Source organism: Marmota marmota, unplaced genomic scaffold (genome assembly GCF_001458135.2).
Source record: "Marmota marmota marmota unplaced genomic scaffold, marMar, whole genome shotgun sequence".
Taxonomy (NCBI): domain Eukaryota; kingdom Metazoa; phylum Chordata; class Mammalia; order Rodentia; family Sciuridae; genus Marmota; species Marmota marmota.
Genome location: NW_025999982.1, coordinates 1,672,256 through 1,689,426, shown reverse-complemented (window position 1 = coordinate 1,689,426; position 17,171 = coordinate 1,672,256). Strand labels below are relative to the sequence as shown.

Below are 17,171 nucleotides of genomic sequence, written 5' to 3'. Positions count from 1 at the left end.
GTTTTCAAATTTATTAGTATATATTTATTCAAAATACCCTTTTATGTTTATATCTCTGTTGTACTCACAGCAATTCTCACTTTTTTGTTCTTTATTTTTATTCATTTTCTCCCCTTTATTCACAGTCTTGTTCTAACTTTGAATATTTTAGAAATATATTTTAAGAAGTAGATTTTTTTTTTCTGTACTAGGGATTGAACTCAGGGACACTCGACCACTGAGCCACATCCCCAACTCAATTTTTGTATTTTATTTAGAGACAGGATCTGACTGAGTTGCTTAGCACCTTGCTTTTGCTGAGGTTGGCTTTGAACTCAAGATCCTCCTGCTTCAGCCTCTGAGCCAATGGGACCTATCCCTTTTTATTTTTTATTTTGAGACAGGGTCTCAATAGGATGCTTACAGTCTTGCTAAGTTGCTGAGGCTTGGCTTTGAACTTGCAATCCTCCTTCCTCAGCCTCCCTAGCCTCTGGGATTATAGGTATGTACCACCATGCCTGGCTATACCTTTTGTGACTCTTCACTACTTAGTTTTTGTTCTCTATTTCGTTTTTTTTAAATATTTTTTTCTTCTTATTTTTTTTAGGTTTATTCAATTTCTATTTTCCCACAGATTTTTTTTTTTTGTACCAAGGATTGAACCCAGGAACACTTTAACCACTGAGCCACATTCCCACCTCTCCCCCCAGATTTTTTTTTAATCTTTATTTTACATTTATGTGGTGCTGAGGATCGAACCCAATGCCTTGTGCATGCTTGGCGAGTGTTCTACCACTGAGCTACAACCCCAGCCCTCCCCCCAGATTTTTGAGGAGAATTTCTTGGCCATTTATTTTTAACTTTCTTGTTCTAATAAATATATTGAAGTCATAAAAGTCTTCCAAATTACTGCTATATCAGTATTCCAAAACATGGGGTAACATTTTTTTTAACCTGGTTTCAAATGAATTCATTTTTCTCATGATTGACTTTTAAATCAATGTTATTTATCAATATTCTGTTAGATAAAAGAATTTTAGATATCATTTTGTTAACCAAGTTCTCATTCTATTGCAGAACATAGTTTCTAAAACTGAGACTTTGAAATTTACTGCAGTTTTCTTTATAGCATAATGCATATTCTATTTCAGTAAAGTCCTGTGTGACTTAAGAAGTTATATATTTGGGATTTTTGGGTGGCTTTCAAAATATAAATCATGTGAAATCTTGTTCTAGGTTTTATTTCCTTGTTCTCTTTCTATACCCTGTGGGTCAGAGCCAACTGTATTTTATTCATTGATGGCCGGCTGGTACATATGTGTCTTGTTAAACTGGCTTTCTGGGGGAAAAAACAAGATCTGACTGGTAGCACTGCTGATTTCTGTAGGGTAAATACTTCTATCATGGTCAATATCAAATTACCAATGATTTAACTTGAGAAATTCTTTGAACTCACCATCCTCTGCCTCAGCCTCTGAGCCAATGGGACCTAGCCCTTTTTATTTTTTGTTTTGAGACAGGTTATATTTTACAGTCTGTTCTTGCAAGCCAGTGTAAGCCAGCTCCATACCACTTTAATGTATATACACATTTTAGCCTTTAGATTCATTTATTCTCTTAACCTAATTTTCCCTTTACCCTGATTTGTACTTTTAAAAATTATGTCTGGCTGGGTATGGTGGCATACACCTGTAATTCCAGGGGCTCAGAAGGTTGAGGCAGGAGAATCGAGAGTTTCAAGGCCAGCCTCAGCAATTTAGCAAGACCCTCACAAAACCCTGTCTCTAAAAGATAAAATTCAAAAAAGGGCTGGGGATGTGGCTCAGTAGTTAAGCACCCCTTAGTTCATTCCTACATACAATATCTATATCTATATATACATATATATATGTGTATATATATCATATCTGTCTCTAAACTGTTATAAACTCTTTTTGGAATGAAGGGTAGGGATATAAGAGCAGTTAGTTGGCCAATAAAAAAAATCAAGCCTTCCAGTTTTAATAGGTTTCAATCTTGGTTCAGTTCTCAGTCTCGCTGTGCTGCTTAGGGTGTGTCACACGGGTAAGTCCCTGGCTTGTGCAGCTCAAGGGTAACTGAGCAATCACGAGGGTTCAGACCTGGAATCAGGGAATCCCCAGCCTCAGGGGTCTTTTCTGGAGATTCCCCTACACTCTCCTGCCCACAGAGGCCCTTTTTCTTACTTCCTCTAGTATTTGTTTTGGAGACTTAGCATTTGTGCTATGCTCTAGTGCACTTCTGTACTCAGAATGACTTCAGGGCAAAGCTGGGGGAGGAAAGGCCTTGAAACATGGCCTTTGAGTTCTGACTCTCTTCACAACCCACCTGCTCTTGTTTACTTTCAGACTCCTCAAGTACTTGCTTTTTGTATCCTGTACAGAGTTTCTAGTTGTGATCACCGGGAGAGAGAGGCTCTTAAACTATTATTTTAAAAATTCAAAATAAATAGCAAGGAGGCTTTTATGATTTTAGATTTTCCCCACACTCCTAAGGGTATGTGATTGTCTCTGAGTACTCTGAATTCAGGTTTAGCCTGAGATGCTACTTATATTTCCGTTGAATGGACCTCTTAAGGGATCATTTTTTTTAAAGAGAGAGAGGAGAGAGAGAGAGAGAGAGAGAGAGAATTTTTTAAATATTTATTTTTCAGTTTTCGGTGGACACAACATCTTTATTTTATTTTATGTGGTACTGAGGATCGAACCCAGCACCCAGTGCATGCCAGGCGAGCGCGTTATCAGTTGAGCCACATCCCCAGCCCAAGGGATCATTTTTTTAAAAAACATATTTTCTTTAGTTGTAGATGGACACAATACCTTTATTTTACTTATTTATTTACTTTTTAAATGTGGTGCTGAGGATCGAACCCAGTGCCTCACACATGCCAGACGAGTGCTTTACAACTGAGCCATAATCCCAGTCCCTAAGGGATCACTTATTAGCAAAATGTCATTGGATGCTGGAGAAAGAAAACACTCACCACTTTCTGGTATAGAGAAGAAAAGGAGAGCTCTCTGAAGGGAAATAAGTTGCCCTGTCACTCAGGAAGTGCAGGCAAAGATAGTACCAAAACTCAGCTGTGTTTAACCCAGTTACTCAAACATCTGTAACAATTTCCTAAGTGTCAACAGACAAACTTGAGGGTTAATTTTTGCACCCTTATCTCTTAAGCCTTGGAATGAGTTGTTTTATTATTATTATTATTATTATTATTATTATTATGTGTGTGTTAGAGATTGAATCCAGGGCATGTGCTCTGCCACTGAGCCACACCCAGCAGCCCTACGAGATTTTTAAACATTATCTATAATGTTTAAAAATCACTGAGTACATGATGACCTATCACATATAGATTCCCTCTATTTCTAGTATTCTCCTGTCTCCTTTCTCTAGGAAAGATGTTTCAGATCTGAGATGAGAATAAAAAGGATATGCTGACATCTGGGAGGGAAGAAGCCCCCTCTCCTAATATTCACCTCTCTGACACCCATTCCCCATTGACCACACTGGCCTCTGGTCCTGTAGAGTTTATTAAAAACAAGGAAGGAAAGTCAGAGGAAGATTCACTCGTCATAGAATTTTGGCAGCTCATTCCCCAAGATTACTCGATGATCTACACCAGCAGCGGTGATAGTGACCAGGTAGATGACACCTCCACTGGAGCCATCCCGGTTCATAGCCAGAGTGATAGCTGCAGAGGATTTCAAGTTAGAGAGAGGAGGAGAGAATGACTTAGCTTCAAAAATCTTTTCCTTCCCCTCCTGTCCACCATAGGACGACTTCCACTTTCACCTCAAAACCCCGCTTCCAGAGAGGCATATTTAGTGGTGAACTGGTAAACCAGCTTCAGAAAAGCAACCAAAAAGAAGCCTTCATATGTAGCACCCACTCATGCCCATGGTTTAGTTGTGGCCACTGATCAGTTTCAAACTACCAACAGATTAACAAGAAGTTCCAAACCCTCGGATATTTAATAGTCAGCCCTCATGCATTGGCATGAGCCAGCCCAGCACACCACTGGTTCCTAGGAGGACCACATATCCTAGCTTGTTTTGTTCTGAACAGTTCTGATTTACCCCTATTGTCCTCAAACCCCATTCAGTCTTATATTTGTCCTTCCCAATTTCCCTTTCAAAGTGTCCCAGTTTGAACAATAAATTAAGTGGCCATCTATATTCCTGTTCCTCGTAACCTACTTCCTTCCCTCGTGCAGCCTCCCACCCCCAGGTTACCTCCTGCATGGTTAGTTACCATCTGTGGTGAAGCGCCTGCACTCCTCAGGGGTCATGCCTGGTTTATATGCTGCATCCACATAACCGTAAATGTAAGTGCTGCCAGATCCACCAATGGCAAAAGGCTGTCGAGTCAGCATTCCTCCCAGGGTTCCATATACCTGGCGGCGGAGGCACCCTCAGGTCAGACTAAAGAATCATAGAGCCGCTCGTTCCCATTGAGTCAAGCAGGTCGTCTTTGCACCCTGTAGGGAAGCCCTGTTTTTCATATCCCCAACAGTTGAGGCTGTAGTGTACTTTTTAAGAGGCAGTGTCTTTGGAACTCATTGCTGGAATGACTTATGACCTCCATCCCCTGTGTAGGGAAATGGGAAACCCCAAGGAAGGGGGTGCCTTGGGAGGGACTCACCTGGCCCCCTTCACGTTGGTCCCAGCCAGCTACCATGAGATGTGCCGACAAGTCTTCCCTATATTTGTAGGTGATATTCCTTATCACATTTGCAGCAGCCAGAACCAGTGGAGGTTCTTCCAGTTCCAACCTGAAGGAGATGTTAGGAATAAGTCCCACCCTCCTGTGCCATTGCTGTCATCCCTGCCAAGTGACACTTGAACCTACAGCTGCAATAGTTCAAACTCCAGCTTCTCTCCCTCATCTACAGAGAAACTAGAGAGCCACACCACCAATTTGTAAGGAGCTTTCAGTTATTCACCCTCTTCCACTCAGCTCCACCCCACCCACCTTGCAATGGTACAAGTCTCTTTTGGCTGCAAGGGCCCTGCCCTTACGGGGAAAAGCAGATAAGCTTCACCTCAGTCCTAGGGACTTTGATTTCTCCTGTGGTGACTGCCTGATATTATGGTGGGCCCCACATCATTGTTTTCTTCCTAATGAGTTTTCTTAGGATAGTATTTACAGTTTTCAAACGGCTTTCACATTTATCATTTGATTCTCAAAACAGCCATCTGGGGAGTCAGAGTAGGTACTATTTACTCCACTTTACAGATGTGGAAACTGTTCAAAGCTAATAAAAACAGAAGCTGAAACATTGCTCCTGGAACAAGATACTTCATCTGGAGTCAGGTCCCCAGGGCGTCATACCCATGCAACTCCAGCTGGTAGGCGGCCATGTCCGCAACGGCTTGGGCATCAGCGGCTGAACCAGAGAGGGCACAGTAGATGCGATGGTGTAGAGGGGACAGCTTGTCAAACACCCGGTTGACCACTGCCTCTCTGTTGGGAAACAGCCAATGGTCATTAATGTTAGAGTTGCAGGAATTTGGGGGGCTAATCATTTATTGTTCCTCAAGGTTATTTGAAAAGAGAATAGCATGAAATTTAATGCTTGGATTAAAGCAGCCAACAAAAATAAAATAACCTCAGATAAAGTAATCACTCTATTAATCATTATTAATTAGACTTCTTTTCAGACTTAGATTTTACAACAAAACAAATATACGGAGTTAAGAAACATGTGCCTCATGAATTTTTCTTCCCTATTAATCATCTTGGAGGAGTTCTGTTCTACAGAACATAATGTAAGTAATACTGATCTAATCCTATATACTCATGTTGCATGTGAGAAAACTGGCTAGGAGGGGAGAAGAGACAAAGTTAAATGAAAATGTAAGAATGAGAAGTGAGATGCTTACTTAATGAAGCCATCTTATTTATCCTTAAACACAGATGGAAGAAGACTCCTCAGAAACCTACAGCCTGTGCCACATTCAGACCCTAGTCCTTTACACTTATCGTGACACATGACAAGGACAGGCTATTTAGGCACTGAGACCCTAGATCCTCCTCCATGAATTCAGCACCCATACACCTACCCAAGGTCATATTATAGTGGATTTTTGAAAAGGTCAGCTTCATTTCCTGAAAGCTCTAACCTATCAGATTTTTTCACAAATGGGTCAGAAAAAAATGTGTATTGGGGGCCATCATTAGCTTCCGTCCAAAGATATACACCTTCACTGTACTCACCCTGCAGACACCCGGGAATCAGAACCCACCACGACACCCCCATCAAACTCCACTGCCATGATGGTTGTCTGCAGAGACACAGAGTATGAAATGTCAGAGCAGGAAAAGTCCCCATCCCTTATGCTATAGAAGAGGAAACATTCCCGGAGAGGGAAGGTGACTAGCTCAAGGTCACACAGTAGTTCAGGCCAGAGCTGACTCCTAGCACAGGATTTTTTTCCCCCTACATCTTTCTTCTTTCTCTACTGTTTCATTCAGCTATAGGCAAATGTCACAGCCTGGCTCTAAGACCGCACAGAAAGAACTATCTCTAAGCCCCAACTTCCCTAAGTGGAATTCTTACCACTCAAAAGAGAGGTGGAGATGAGGTTCCTAAAGGGAGAAGTGATCCTACTGAGGGGAGGGCTGGAGGGGGGGTCACTTCCATGTGCTGGTGAAGAAGCCCACAAGTGAATAGTCTCCACTACCTTGTGCCTGTTGTAGGTGCAGATGTGGTACAGATCTGATAGTGCAAGTAACTGTGAACTTGGTAAACAAGGTCAGATTTGTTTTTTGATCCCAAATCCTCTACCCCCATTCTTGCTTAATCAGAAGTGAGCTCTTTAAATTTACCAGGCAATGGAAAACATCAAGGAGGTCAGTGGTTGGCATGGCCAGGGGTCAAGGTAGGAGGGAAGAAACAAGAACACATAGAAGGATTGAAAGAGGTAAATCAAAGTCTTTGCAGCCAGGGGAAGAGTCTGTACTAGGAGAGTGCTGATCTCTGTCCAGATCTCTTGACTGGAAAATTTGAACTGAAATTTCCAGGTCAAGAAAAGGATTAAGGAAGAATGAAAGAGGATAAAGATATACTTTTCCAGATCTTGTTGAGTTGGAAGGAGCCTTAAAGATTCTCTGTTCAGTGGAGGAAACTGAGTCACGGAGAAGAAATTACTTAGCCAAGGTCATGCAGAATTAATAGCAGACCTGGAACTAAAACCCAGGTCTAACTCCTATCCCTTGATTGGACTTCTTGTGCTTTCCACTGCTAATCTGGCAGTGAGACTTCTTGTGCTTTCCACTGCTCACCTGGCGCTGGTGAGGCATCTTGAGCTGTCCTAACCTGTACTGGGCAGATCTGCCCAGAGACAGGTGAAGAAAGAGTCCCGCCAAGTGGCTAGGATGAGAAAATTTGTCAGAGGCTGGGAGAGGAGGGAAGTGAGTGTGTGATGGCGACAAGGGGGACACCAGGGCTGCTAGCCAGAATGACAGTTCTGATTTCAATGACCATTTCCAAAATAGTTTGGGCGGGTAGCTTTTAGAAGTGGGCAGGTCTCCACGCCTTACTCTGGCCCCTACGGAGCCTACCTCGAGTGCACTTTCTGACATACTGACTTATATATAAAGGGCCAGAGAACAGGAGTACTACATCTCAGAGGCCATCTCTTTATAACAAAACCACCTGAGGCCTAGAGTAGTGGCAGTCAGTGGTCAGAGAGCAGAAACCAGCCATATGCTTTCATATGCTCCAGGCACCCGGTATGGGCAAACTCCCCCAGCGGGCATGAGGGAGGTAAGGAGCACGGCAGCACCTGTGCCAAGCAGGAGCCTTCCGGGGAAAGAGCATCACTGACTCACATAAGGACACCTTCCTTCCTTTATTAGTGCTTGGGCTGCGAGTTACCCAGGGACAAAGTTTTGTGTAATGAATTGGTCCTTCTGCATAAATGCTCATATTTCTTTCTTCCAAGTGCTGCCCTGCTTCATTCAGGGCACCATTTCCTTATCTCTTTGCAGTCTCCAAGCTCCTCTCTTGATTTAACTCACCCCCACTGTACACACCAGAGTGAAAGCGAAAGCGCTTCAGAGCAGCTTCCCCTTGACGCTACCAGCTAAGATCCAAAGCTCCCTTTTCCAACACGGTCTCACGGAGACCCTGAGCGTCTCCCTTACGAATAGGGGTACCTATGTTCGTTGCGGAGTGCAAGCACTGGCTGCTCCAGGCTACCTCCCTAAACTTCTGGTTAGTTTCTCTATTCACTGCCCGGCTCTTCCAGGGTCCCCCTGTCTCCACCTCCCTGAGCCCTCTGCCAACCCTCAGACCCAGACTTATTACCCCAGTGTGGACTTCTCCGGTCCGGGAGAAGTCCCCGGTAGGTGCTCCAGCCCGCAGCATCCCAGCCAAACGCCGCGCTCCTTGCTGACTGGGGCACTGGTTTCCAATCAGAGGCAGCGCGCTGCCTACGGCTCTCAGCCCCGCCCCCTCACTACTTCTGCCAGGGGGCGCCGGCGAGGCGTCGCGCGCTGTCCTAACCTGTGCTGGGCAGATCTGCCCGGAGACAGGTGACAGAAGAGTCCCGCCAAGCGGCTGGGGTGAGAAAATTTGTGCCCGTGGACCTGAAGGAGGCCGGGAGAGGAGGGAAGCGGCGGGGGTGGGGTGGGGAGTGTGATGGCGACAATGGGGACACTAGGGCTGCTAGCCAGAATGTCAGTTCTGATTTCAATGACCACTTCCAAAATAGTTTGGGCGGGTCGCTTTTAGAAGTGGGCGGATCTAATGAGCGGCTGCCGCTTTCGATTTCCCTTTCCCCTAAACAGCCACACTTCTAGCAAGCGCTGCCAGCATCAGCCGGTTCCTGGGACTTTCCTAGAGCTCCGCCTTGGCCGGCGGCTCTTCCCTCCCCCAGCCGCTGGTCCGGTCGCCCACCGGATCGTGGATTCGGGCAGCAGAGACTCCGGCCCAGTCGGGAAAGCGGAGAGTCCCAGGCCGGGACCAGGGACAGCTCCTGCGAGGCAATGGCTTGTCCAAAGTCGTCCGCCCGCTGCGGGTTCTTCCGCTGCTCCGGAGCTTCCCTGGGAGCGTGGCTGGGGGCATCACTGCTACTTTTCGCCGACTGTGTGCTGCTCCGGACTGCGCTGCCCGGAATAGTCTCCCGGCTAGTGCCCTCTTCGCTGCTGCTGCTCCGGACCTGGGTGGTGGGTCTGAGCCGCTGGATCATACTGTGGCTGGGGGTCCGCGGGATCCTCAAGGCAACAGTTGGCTGCAAGGGCGGAAGCACAAGGGGCCACGGGTGGCTGGCAGTTTTGGAGCCATTGGCGGCGGCGCTGGGTTTGGCCTTACCGGGACTTGCCTTGCTTCGAGAGCTGGGCTCGTGGGGAGCCCTCGGGGATGTTGATAGCACCAGACTATTGCACTGGGGAAGTCGCCTGGATGCGTTCGTCCTCAGCTATGTAGCCGCATTGCCTGCAGCCGCACTGTGGCACAAGCTCGGGAGTCTCTGGGAGGCCAGCGGTCATGGAGACTCTGGGGTTGCGGTACGTCGACTTCTAGGCTGCCTGGGCTCAGAAGTGCGACGTTTCCCTCTGATCCTGGTCCTACTGGTTCTCTCCTGTCTTGGTAAGGGAGACGCAGGGCTGAAGGGAAGGATACAGGGGGCTGGGCAGGAATCCAGGGTGATGGTCAAAGAAGAGCAGTGTGGGTTCTGGGAAATGTTGATGGGTGGACCTCTACCTAGCTCAGGTCCTGCAGACCATTCCAGACTGGACTGGATGGGAGCAGAAGTCCTGGGCTTCAGTGCTGGCCTGGGTCCCTGTGGGCAAGTCCTTTCTCTGAGGCAGAACATCTTATTTCTAACAGGAGGGTATTTTACTGCACCATCTCCATCCTTCTTAATTAAACTCCCTGAAGGCGCTGGTGGGGCAACCACAGGATTGTGAGTTCAATCATATTCAGGTTTGGGCTATGAACTCAAAGTCTTTTTTCTGCAGCTGCCCTGCAGGGTAATGGTAAGCCTGGAGAGGGGCAGGGAGGAGACAGTTTGAGAAGAGATGACCTGCTCAGACTTAAAGTTTGTGACTGACCCATCTCTCTTCTCTTCCAGGGGAGATGGCCATTCCATTCTTCACCGGCCGCCTCACAGACTGGATTCTACAAGATAAGACAGCTACTACTTTAACCCGAAACATCACTCTTATGTCCATTCTCACCATAGCCAGGTCTGGGAGTTCAACACAGGAACCCTGGAAAAGAGAGGGTTGGCTACTGGGGAGACCATCCAAAGTGCACTCCTGCAGGGATATCTGGGACCTTTTCTTCCTTGCCTGAACATACCCTGACCCTTCTTCTTCCCCATCTGTCTCTAGTGCACTGCTGGAGTTCGTGGGCGATGGGATCTATAACAGCACAATGGGGCGTGTACATAGTCACTTTCAGGGAAAGGTGTTTCAGGCTGTCCTTCGCCAGGAGACGGAGTTTTTCCAGCAGAACCAAACAGGTTTCTCACGAAATTCCTTATACACTCTTATGCTCTTTATCTCCATATAAGCTCTTTTACTTTTAATCTTGCAGATTTCCTCTGCCTTTCTTAAAGCCACACATTCTTATTTATTTATTAGCTGTAGTTGGACACAATACTTTGTTTTATTTATTTACTTTTATGTGGTGCTGAGGATTGAACCCAGGGCCTCACACATGCTAGGCGGGTGCTCTACCGCTGAGCCACAAACCCAGCCCTAAACCCACAAATTCTTATTTGATATACCTCAGAAACAATATTGTTCTCTTTATCTTAAAAAATGTTTTCATCCAGAATTCCACAAAAATCTGTCCCCATGTGTTCTAGAGGGAAACTATAGAATTTGAAACCTGGGAATGTTGAGATCATGAAGTCTAACTCCCTCGTGAGGTCTAGACCCTAAATGCTGAAACCTGTATAGTCATATTTGGTTAGAGGTAAACTTGGTGTGTGACCCAGCATCTTGATTCCCAATGCAGCATTCATGATGGACTCCTGGACTGCTTCCTAGCAGCACCTTCCCTCTGGGTCTCTGGGTCTGCTGCGCGACCAATTTGAGCTCCTTCTTGTGAATAGTGTGGGATATACAAAGCTTTAAGGAAGAGAAAGCTTTTAGAGAAATAGAAAATCACAGGCAAACCAACTTTCTTAGAGTTGAAATGAAGGCCTTTGGCCAGGCTTTTCCTCTCTGACACTCATTTTTTCTGCATTGAGGTTCCCACACCTCCCCAGACTCCTAAGCTCATTTGCCTAGCCTCCTTAGAAACCCATGTTGACACCCCAACCCTGGCATCCTGGCTCTTTGTTCATTCTTCTCATCACTCTGTGAACTGGTCTCATTCCTTCCAATCTCTTCTCCCCGACCCTGGCAGGTAACATCACTTCTCGAGTAACAGATGACACATCCACCGTGTGTGAGTCTCTGAGTGAGGAGCTGAGCATATTGATGTGGTACCTGGTGCGAGGACTGTGTCTCTTGGGGCTCATGCTCTGGGGGTCACTGTCCCTCACCCTGGTCACCCTGGCTGCCCTGCCTCTGCTTTTCCTTCTGCCTGAGAAGCTGGGAAAATGGTGCCAGGTATGTCCAGGGAGTTGGCTCACCTACACAGACCATCATCACTGACTGGGAGACTCATTTTCCCTCAGATTGCTTACAGCATGACTCTCTTGGTACCCTCACTGATTCTCCATCTTCATGGAACTCCCCGTCCCTAGAGTTCCTATAATCCATGTTCACACATTGCTCAGCATTGATCTCCATATTCTCTTCTAACTTCTGCCCACAATCTCTCCTTAAGAATATGATCCTCAAACTATTTTGAGAAATTTTCCTCTTCCCTGCATGTCTTTAGTGTCCAGTGGTATAGTTGTGCCCCCTTGTCTTCCCTCCTGTCCCTCTTTCTCTTCCTGACTTTAATTTTTAAGAAGGTAGTTCAGATAATAGTGTCTCTTATGGTTTGCTAACCTTATGTGACATTTCCTGTCCTTGTCTTCACAGTCACTGGGAGTACAGGTGCGGGACTCTCTGGCAGAGGCCAGCCAGGTGGCCATCGAGGCCCTGTCAGCTATGCCTACAGTCCGGAGCTTTGCCAATGAGGAAGGCGAGGCCCAGAAGTTTAGGCAGAAGCTGGAGGAAATGAAGACGCTCAACCAAAAGGAGGCCCTGGCCTATGCAGTCAACCTGTGCACCACTGATGTGAGAACCTGGAGATGAGTTGCCACTCCCTTGTCCTTTTCCTGATCTTCCTTCCATTCTTCCTGCACCAGGACATGGTTGGTTCAGAGTTTTCATCATAGCACTGAGACTCAGTTACTCTACTTGTTGTCTCTAACTTCCTTCTTCTTTTAGGGTTGCTAAGTAGCTTCCTTCCACTATGGTACACAAAGTTCACCCAACCTTGTGGATTGGAAAGATGTCATGTCTTCCAGTCCTAGGGCCTTCCTTTGCCTCTCAGCAAAAACTAAGGGAGTCATAAATTTCTGCACCTGGGCCCACTTCATAGTGGTGCTGTGCCGATATGCTAGTGAGAGCCATGGGAATACTAGAAGCTAGGGATCAGGGGCATCTGTGATGTAATGTAAAGGGAACTGAACAGCAATCAGCAGTCCTGGCTTGATGCTGCCGTTTACTAGCTCTGAGTACAGGCAAGTAACTTACCTTCTCTGAGGCTGTTTCCTCATTTAGAAAAATGGAAATGATGGACCCTCCTTTACAGGGACTCTTGATACTAATATTAGTTGACAGCATATTCATGAAAGTCTTTTTGTGAAGAGTAAAATGCTCCCCAAATAAGTTGATAATGGTGATGTGAGAAAGGTAAGGACGATTCCTGGGATCTGTATTTGAGTCAGACTCCATGGATTCTCTGGTTCATTCTTCCTTTCTACTTATGGAGCCTGCTACTATAGATTGAGAGAAAGGGACTTTATCTCTCCGTTATATTAACCACTCTGGTTCTTTGTGTCCCTTCCATAATTCTTCTTTTTAAAAGTCTTTCTGTATGGTCTCTCCATAGATCTCAGGGCTGCTGCTGAAGGTGGGAATCCTATACATTGGTGGGCAGATGGTGATAACAGGGACTATAAGCAGTGGGAACCTTGTTGCATTTGTTCTCTACCAGATACAGTTCACCGTTGCTGTCAAGGTGAGGTCCCTCCAGTTTCACTCCCCAGTGCCATTCCTTCCCCATCCCGTCACCACCTGTGTTCCTTTCCTTCCACTCTTTACCCTTCTCACGTCATATAATGCTGGCAAGTAGGTTAGGATTCCCCACCGCCCCTCTCACATTCATATCTCTCCTACAGGTGCTGCTTTCCACCTATCCCCAGGTACAGAAGGCTATAGGCTCCTCAGATAAAATATTTGAATATCTGGACCGGACCCCTCATTGCCCACCCAGGGGTCTATTGATTCCCTCAAACATGGAGAGCCTTGTCCAGTTCCAAGATGTCTCCTTTGCCTATCCTAATGATCCAGACGTCCTAGTGCTACAGGTATAGGCTCTCAATCTCTGTATTCCAGCCATCTCACCTTAACCTCTGTCATCCTAAATTTTCTTTCTGCTTCTAGCCTGCTAAACATCAAGCCCAACCCTTCTTAAGCTGTAAAAGACATTGATAAGGCTGGGCATGGTGGCACATGCCTGTAATCCCAGTGGTTTGGGAGGCTAAGGTAGTAGGATCACTAGTTCAGAGCCAGCCTCAGCAACTTAATGAGGCCTTAAGCAACTTAGTGAGAACTATCTAAAACAAAACAACAAAACAAAAAATGCTGGGGATGTGGCTCAGTGGTTGAGTGCCTCTGGGTTCGATCCCTGGTACCAAAATAAATAAGTAAAAAATAAACAGGCATTGGTAAGCATATCTGTTCCATAAATCTTCCCCAAACTCAAGGATTAGTTTGAACTTCCAAGGAGAATGGGAAAAGAGGTTTTAAAGAGAAGACTCTCATGTTCCAAGGACTTTCTCACCAAAATATGTGTTCCTGGTCTTCTTTCTTTTCTTGTGTGATTAAGAATGTGATTTTTTTTTTCTGCTTCCTGGTGGTATCCAGTATCATGTGTGTGGCAAAGTGGTGCTTTTCTTTACCTTCTTCTTTGTCTCATCTTCCATCTCTTCTCCTTGGGGAGGTATCATCCCAGAAGTCTATGCATTTGGGCTAGTAAGAATTCCTATATGTCGAGGCTGGGGTTGTGGCTCAGTGGTAGAGCGCTTGCCTCGCTTGTGTGAGGCACTGTGTTCAATCCCCGGCACCACATAAAATGAAAATAAACAAAAATAAAGGTATTGTGTCATTTTACTTATTTTAAGAAAATAAGTTATATTTGCTTAAAATCTATCTATCTATATATATCTATATATCTATCTATATCTATATAGATAGATATTTTTAAGAATTCCTATATGTCCTCATTTTCTCCTTTCTTCTCTGGGGTAAGACGTCATGCTAAGTAACAAGACAATGACAGTCTTAATGTTAGAGTCCTTGATTAGAGTGCTTCTTATTGTGATTCTCTGACTTCCAGGGGCTGACATTCACCCTATATCCTGGTAAAGTGACAGCACTAGTGGGACCCAATGGATCAGGGAAGAGCACTGTGGCTGCCCTGCTGCAGAATCTTTACCAGCCCACCATGGGCCAGCTGCTGCTGGATGGGGAGCCCCTTCCTCAATATGAACATCGCTACCTGCACAGACAGGTGAGCAAGAAGATGGCTTGGGGAAGAAGGGGAGCACCAACCTAAAAGAGCATTGCCACTGAGCTGAAAGGAAGGTTAGGGATGATTAGGAGACTTTGGGTGGATATGGAATTGTGGTCAGGAGAGGAATGTAATTTTATAATATGCTGTCAATCGTGAATGTCCTGTCTCCAGATAGCTATATTCCTGTTACTTGTTCTGTGATTCTTCACCATATCTTAGGTGGCTGCAGTGGGACAAGAACCACAGCTGTTTGGAAGAAGTATTCAAGAAAATATTGCCTATGGTCTGATCCAGAAGCCAACTATGGAGGAGATAAAAAGTGCTGCAATACAGTCTGGAGCCCATAGTTTCATTTCTGGGCTCCCCCAGGGCTATGACACAGGTACCCATTCATCTTACCACCTGAACACTTTTTCCCTTCTGAAACCCCAGTAGTCTTATCTTTATTATTCCATTCCTCCTGCCCCGTGGACATCAATTTGAAGTTGTAAGATCTTGTTGCTGTGATGGCTTCATCCTCATAGCCTCAGAACTCTGCCCACCCTCCCAGAACCTCCCCTGTCCAGTTGTATCCATCAGTCCTTGGTGTGTGTTTGTGTGTGTGTGTGTGTGTGTGTGTGTTTGCACATGTGAACACATGGGTCTATCCAGCTCTCATCTGGGCTCTTATCTCTGCAGAGGTAGGTGAGGCTGGGGGCCAGCTGTCAGGAGGTCAGCGACAGGCAGTGGCCTTGGCCCGAGCATTGATTCGGAAGCCACGTGTACTCATTCTAGATGACGCCACGAGTGCCCTGGATGCAAACAGCCAGTTACGGGTAAGACAGCCATCTTCTTAATGCCTAGATCCCACTGAACCTTACTTCCTTTACTCATCCTACATTAGTTACACCAATGTCATAATTATCCAAACTGGTCCTTGGAATTTTCAGTTCCCATTAGCTTTTCCCCCAAGATATTCAGAACCAGTTAAAAGAGATTATCTCTGAATCCATAAAGACAAACATAAAGAAAAGACTATTCTAAAATTAATATTAATTAATCTTGTACTTACGTACTAGACTTGATACTATTTTATAGTACTGTGTCATCAATTTATTAATCGTGATTCCTTGTGAGCTGGACATTATTGTCCTCTTCTACAGATACAATGGAGGCTAAGAGAGGTTGAATAACCTGCTGTTTGGCCTTGACCCAAATTCAGATTTGTCTGACTTGAGTGCACATGCTTTTTACTACTACTAAATTATATTTGCTCAAAATCTAAAAAAAAAAAAAAAAAAAAAATTCCTGCTTGGTACAGTGGCATGTGCCTGTAATTTCATTGATTTAGGAGGCTGAAGCATGAGGCTCCAAATTTAAAGCTAACCTAAGCAATTTAGTGAGACCCTGTCTCAAAATAAAAAATAAAAAGAGCTGGGGATGTGGCTCAGTGATTAAGCACCCCTTAGTTCAATCCCTAGTACCAAAAATAACATAAAATAAAATAAAGTAATCCTGGCCCATAGGCAGAGAGGAGATTTAGTTTCACCATGAGATTCCTACTTTGTACCGCCTCATGTGAATGAATATTCCTTAATAAAGCAAAGGTTCGACAGAGAAACACTCAAAACCGGAATCTTCAGTGCCCTTGGGGTTGTTGGAAGACCAGGCAGTGACCCTGTGAGGTCTGTCCTAGCCCTGGAAACATAGATGGATGGTTCTTGGGCTGGGAGTGAGGGGTCCCGTCCTGACAGAGTTTCTGTCTTTCCTCAGGTGCAGCAACTCCTGTATGAAAGCCCAGAGCGTTTCTCTCGCTCTGTGCTTCTTATCACCCAGAATCTCAGCTTGGTGGACCAGGCTGACCACATCCTCTTTCTGAAAGGAGGCACCATCTGTGAGGAGGGAACCCACCAGCAGCTCATGGAGAATAGGGGATGCTACTTCGACATGGTGCAGGCTCCTGCAGGTGCTCCAGAATGAAAGACTTCTCTACCTGCACATTACCTTTCCCTCCATTTTCTTCTGTTCTCTGTGGTGGAGAACTTGGGAGCAAAGGTCCTACCAAAGCTATAGAGTGGGCAGCTGCTGCTAGGAAGAGTTACATGTTAAGAGGTAACCTCCTGGGTGATTGTTGAAATTTGTATGTGTGTTACTTCTTCTCCAAGCTCCTCTTGATAATAAAGACTTCCTGGAAGACAAACAGGATTTATAACACCTTAGTTTAAACCCTCCTTGGGTTTAGAGATACATTTGATGCTTTGGTCTGAATAGCACTCTAAAAATGAGAAGAAATATTCAGAATGTACAGAAAGGGGAGACCAGCAGCCTTCAATATGTCCAAAGGCATATGCTGGCCCATAATTACTCTGTGGGTTCTTGATATTTATAATAAAGTTGGTGTTTTGTACTGTGATTTCTCCTGTTTCCGGCACCCCAAGAGTTAAACACCTTTTGCAGTGTACTTTTCGGAAGGTCTTCTTTTAGTATTATTAATGTTTGA

The 17,171-nt window shown here is 45.3% G+C and overlaps 2 protein-coding genes across 5 annotated transcripts; one reads left to right on the top strand and one right to left on the bottom strand.

The window, feature by feature from the left end:
- Positions 1-3,512: 3,512 nt before the first annotated feature.
- Positions 3,513-8,470, bottom strand: Psmb9 (proteasome 20S subunit beta 9). Of its 2 annotated transcripts, none has more exons than XM_048805095.1 (6): positions 8,312-8,470; positions 6,217-6,284; positions 5,332-5,463; positions 4,642-4,771; positions 4,233-4,393; positions 3,513-3,691 (listed from the first exon to the last, which is right to left on the bottom strand). In XM_048805095.1, the coding sequence occupies exons 1-5, from the start codon at positions 8,369-8,371 to the stop codon at positions 4,244-4,246; spliced, it is 540 nt and encodes a 179-aa protein (XP_048661052.1). In that variant the 5' UTR covers positions 8,372-8,470; the 3' UTR covers positions 3,513-3,691; positions 4,233-4,243. The 2 variants fall into 2 exon arrangements, with proteins under 2 accessions (XP_048661052.1, XP_015343004.1); XM_015487518.2 differs by having other exon boundaries at positions 4,252-4,393.
- An 82-nt stretch (positions 8,471-8,552) lies between these two features.
- On the top strand, positions 8,553-17,084 carry Tap1 (transporter 1, ATP binding cassette subfamily B member). Of its 3 annotated transcripts, XM_015487514.2 has the most exons (12): positions 8,553-8,568; positions 8,794-9,592; positions 10,077-10,191; positions 10,339-10,469; positions 11,363-11,568; positions 11,989-12,186; positions 13,007-13,135; positions 13,296-13,484; positions 14,516-14,689; positions 14,912-15,074; positions 15,371-15,507; positions 16,445-17,084. In XM_015487514.2, the coding sequence occupies exons 2-12, from the start codon at positions 8,992-8,994 to the stop codon at positions 16,649-16,651; spliced, it is 2,250 nt and encodes a 749-aa protein (XP_015343000.1). In that variant the 5' UTR covers positions 8,553-8,568; positions 8,794-8,991; the 3' UTR covers positions 16,652-17,084. The 3 variants fall into 3 exon arrangements, with proteins under 3 accessions (XP_015343000.1, XP_048661050.1, XP_048661051.1); XM_048805093.1 differs by lacking the exon at positions 8,553-8,568 and having other exon boundaries at positions 8,769-9,592; XM_048805094.1 differs by lacking the exon at positions 8,553-8,568 and having other exon boundaries at positions 9,379-9,510.
- Positions 17,085-17,171: the final 87 nt, after the last annotated feature.

Excerpts from the sequence above, each read along its gene's own strand:
- Psmb9 (XM_015487518.2), bottom strand. The coding sequence starts at position 8,371 with ATGCTGCGGGCTGGAGCACCTACCGGGGACTTCTCCCGGACCGGAGAA. Across the intron at positions 6,285-8,311 it reads CCGGAGAAGTCCACACTGGG|ACAACCATCATGGCAGTGGA; the intron begins GTAATAAGTCTG and ends GTGTCTCTGCAG. Across the intron at positions 4,394-4,641 it reads ACCAACGTGAAGGGGGCCAG|GTATATGGAACCCTGGGAGG; the intron begins GTGAGTCCCTCC and ends CTCCGCCGCCAG.
- Tap1 (XM_015487514.2), top strand. The coding sequence starts at position 8,992 with ATGGCTTGTCCAAAGTCGTCCGCCCGCTGCGGGTTCTTCCGCTGCTCC. Across the intron at positions 13,485-14,515 it reads CAGACGTCCTAGTGCTACAG|GGGCTGACATTCACCCTATA; the intron begins GTATAGGCTCTC and ends TCTGACTTCCAG. Across the intron at positions 14,690-14,911 it reads ATCGCTACCTGCACAGACAG|GTGGCTGCAGTGGGACAAGA; the intron begins GTGAGCAAGAAG and ends ACCATATCTTAG.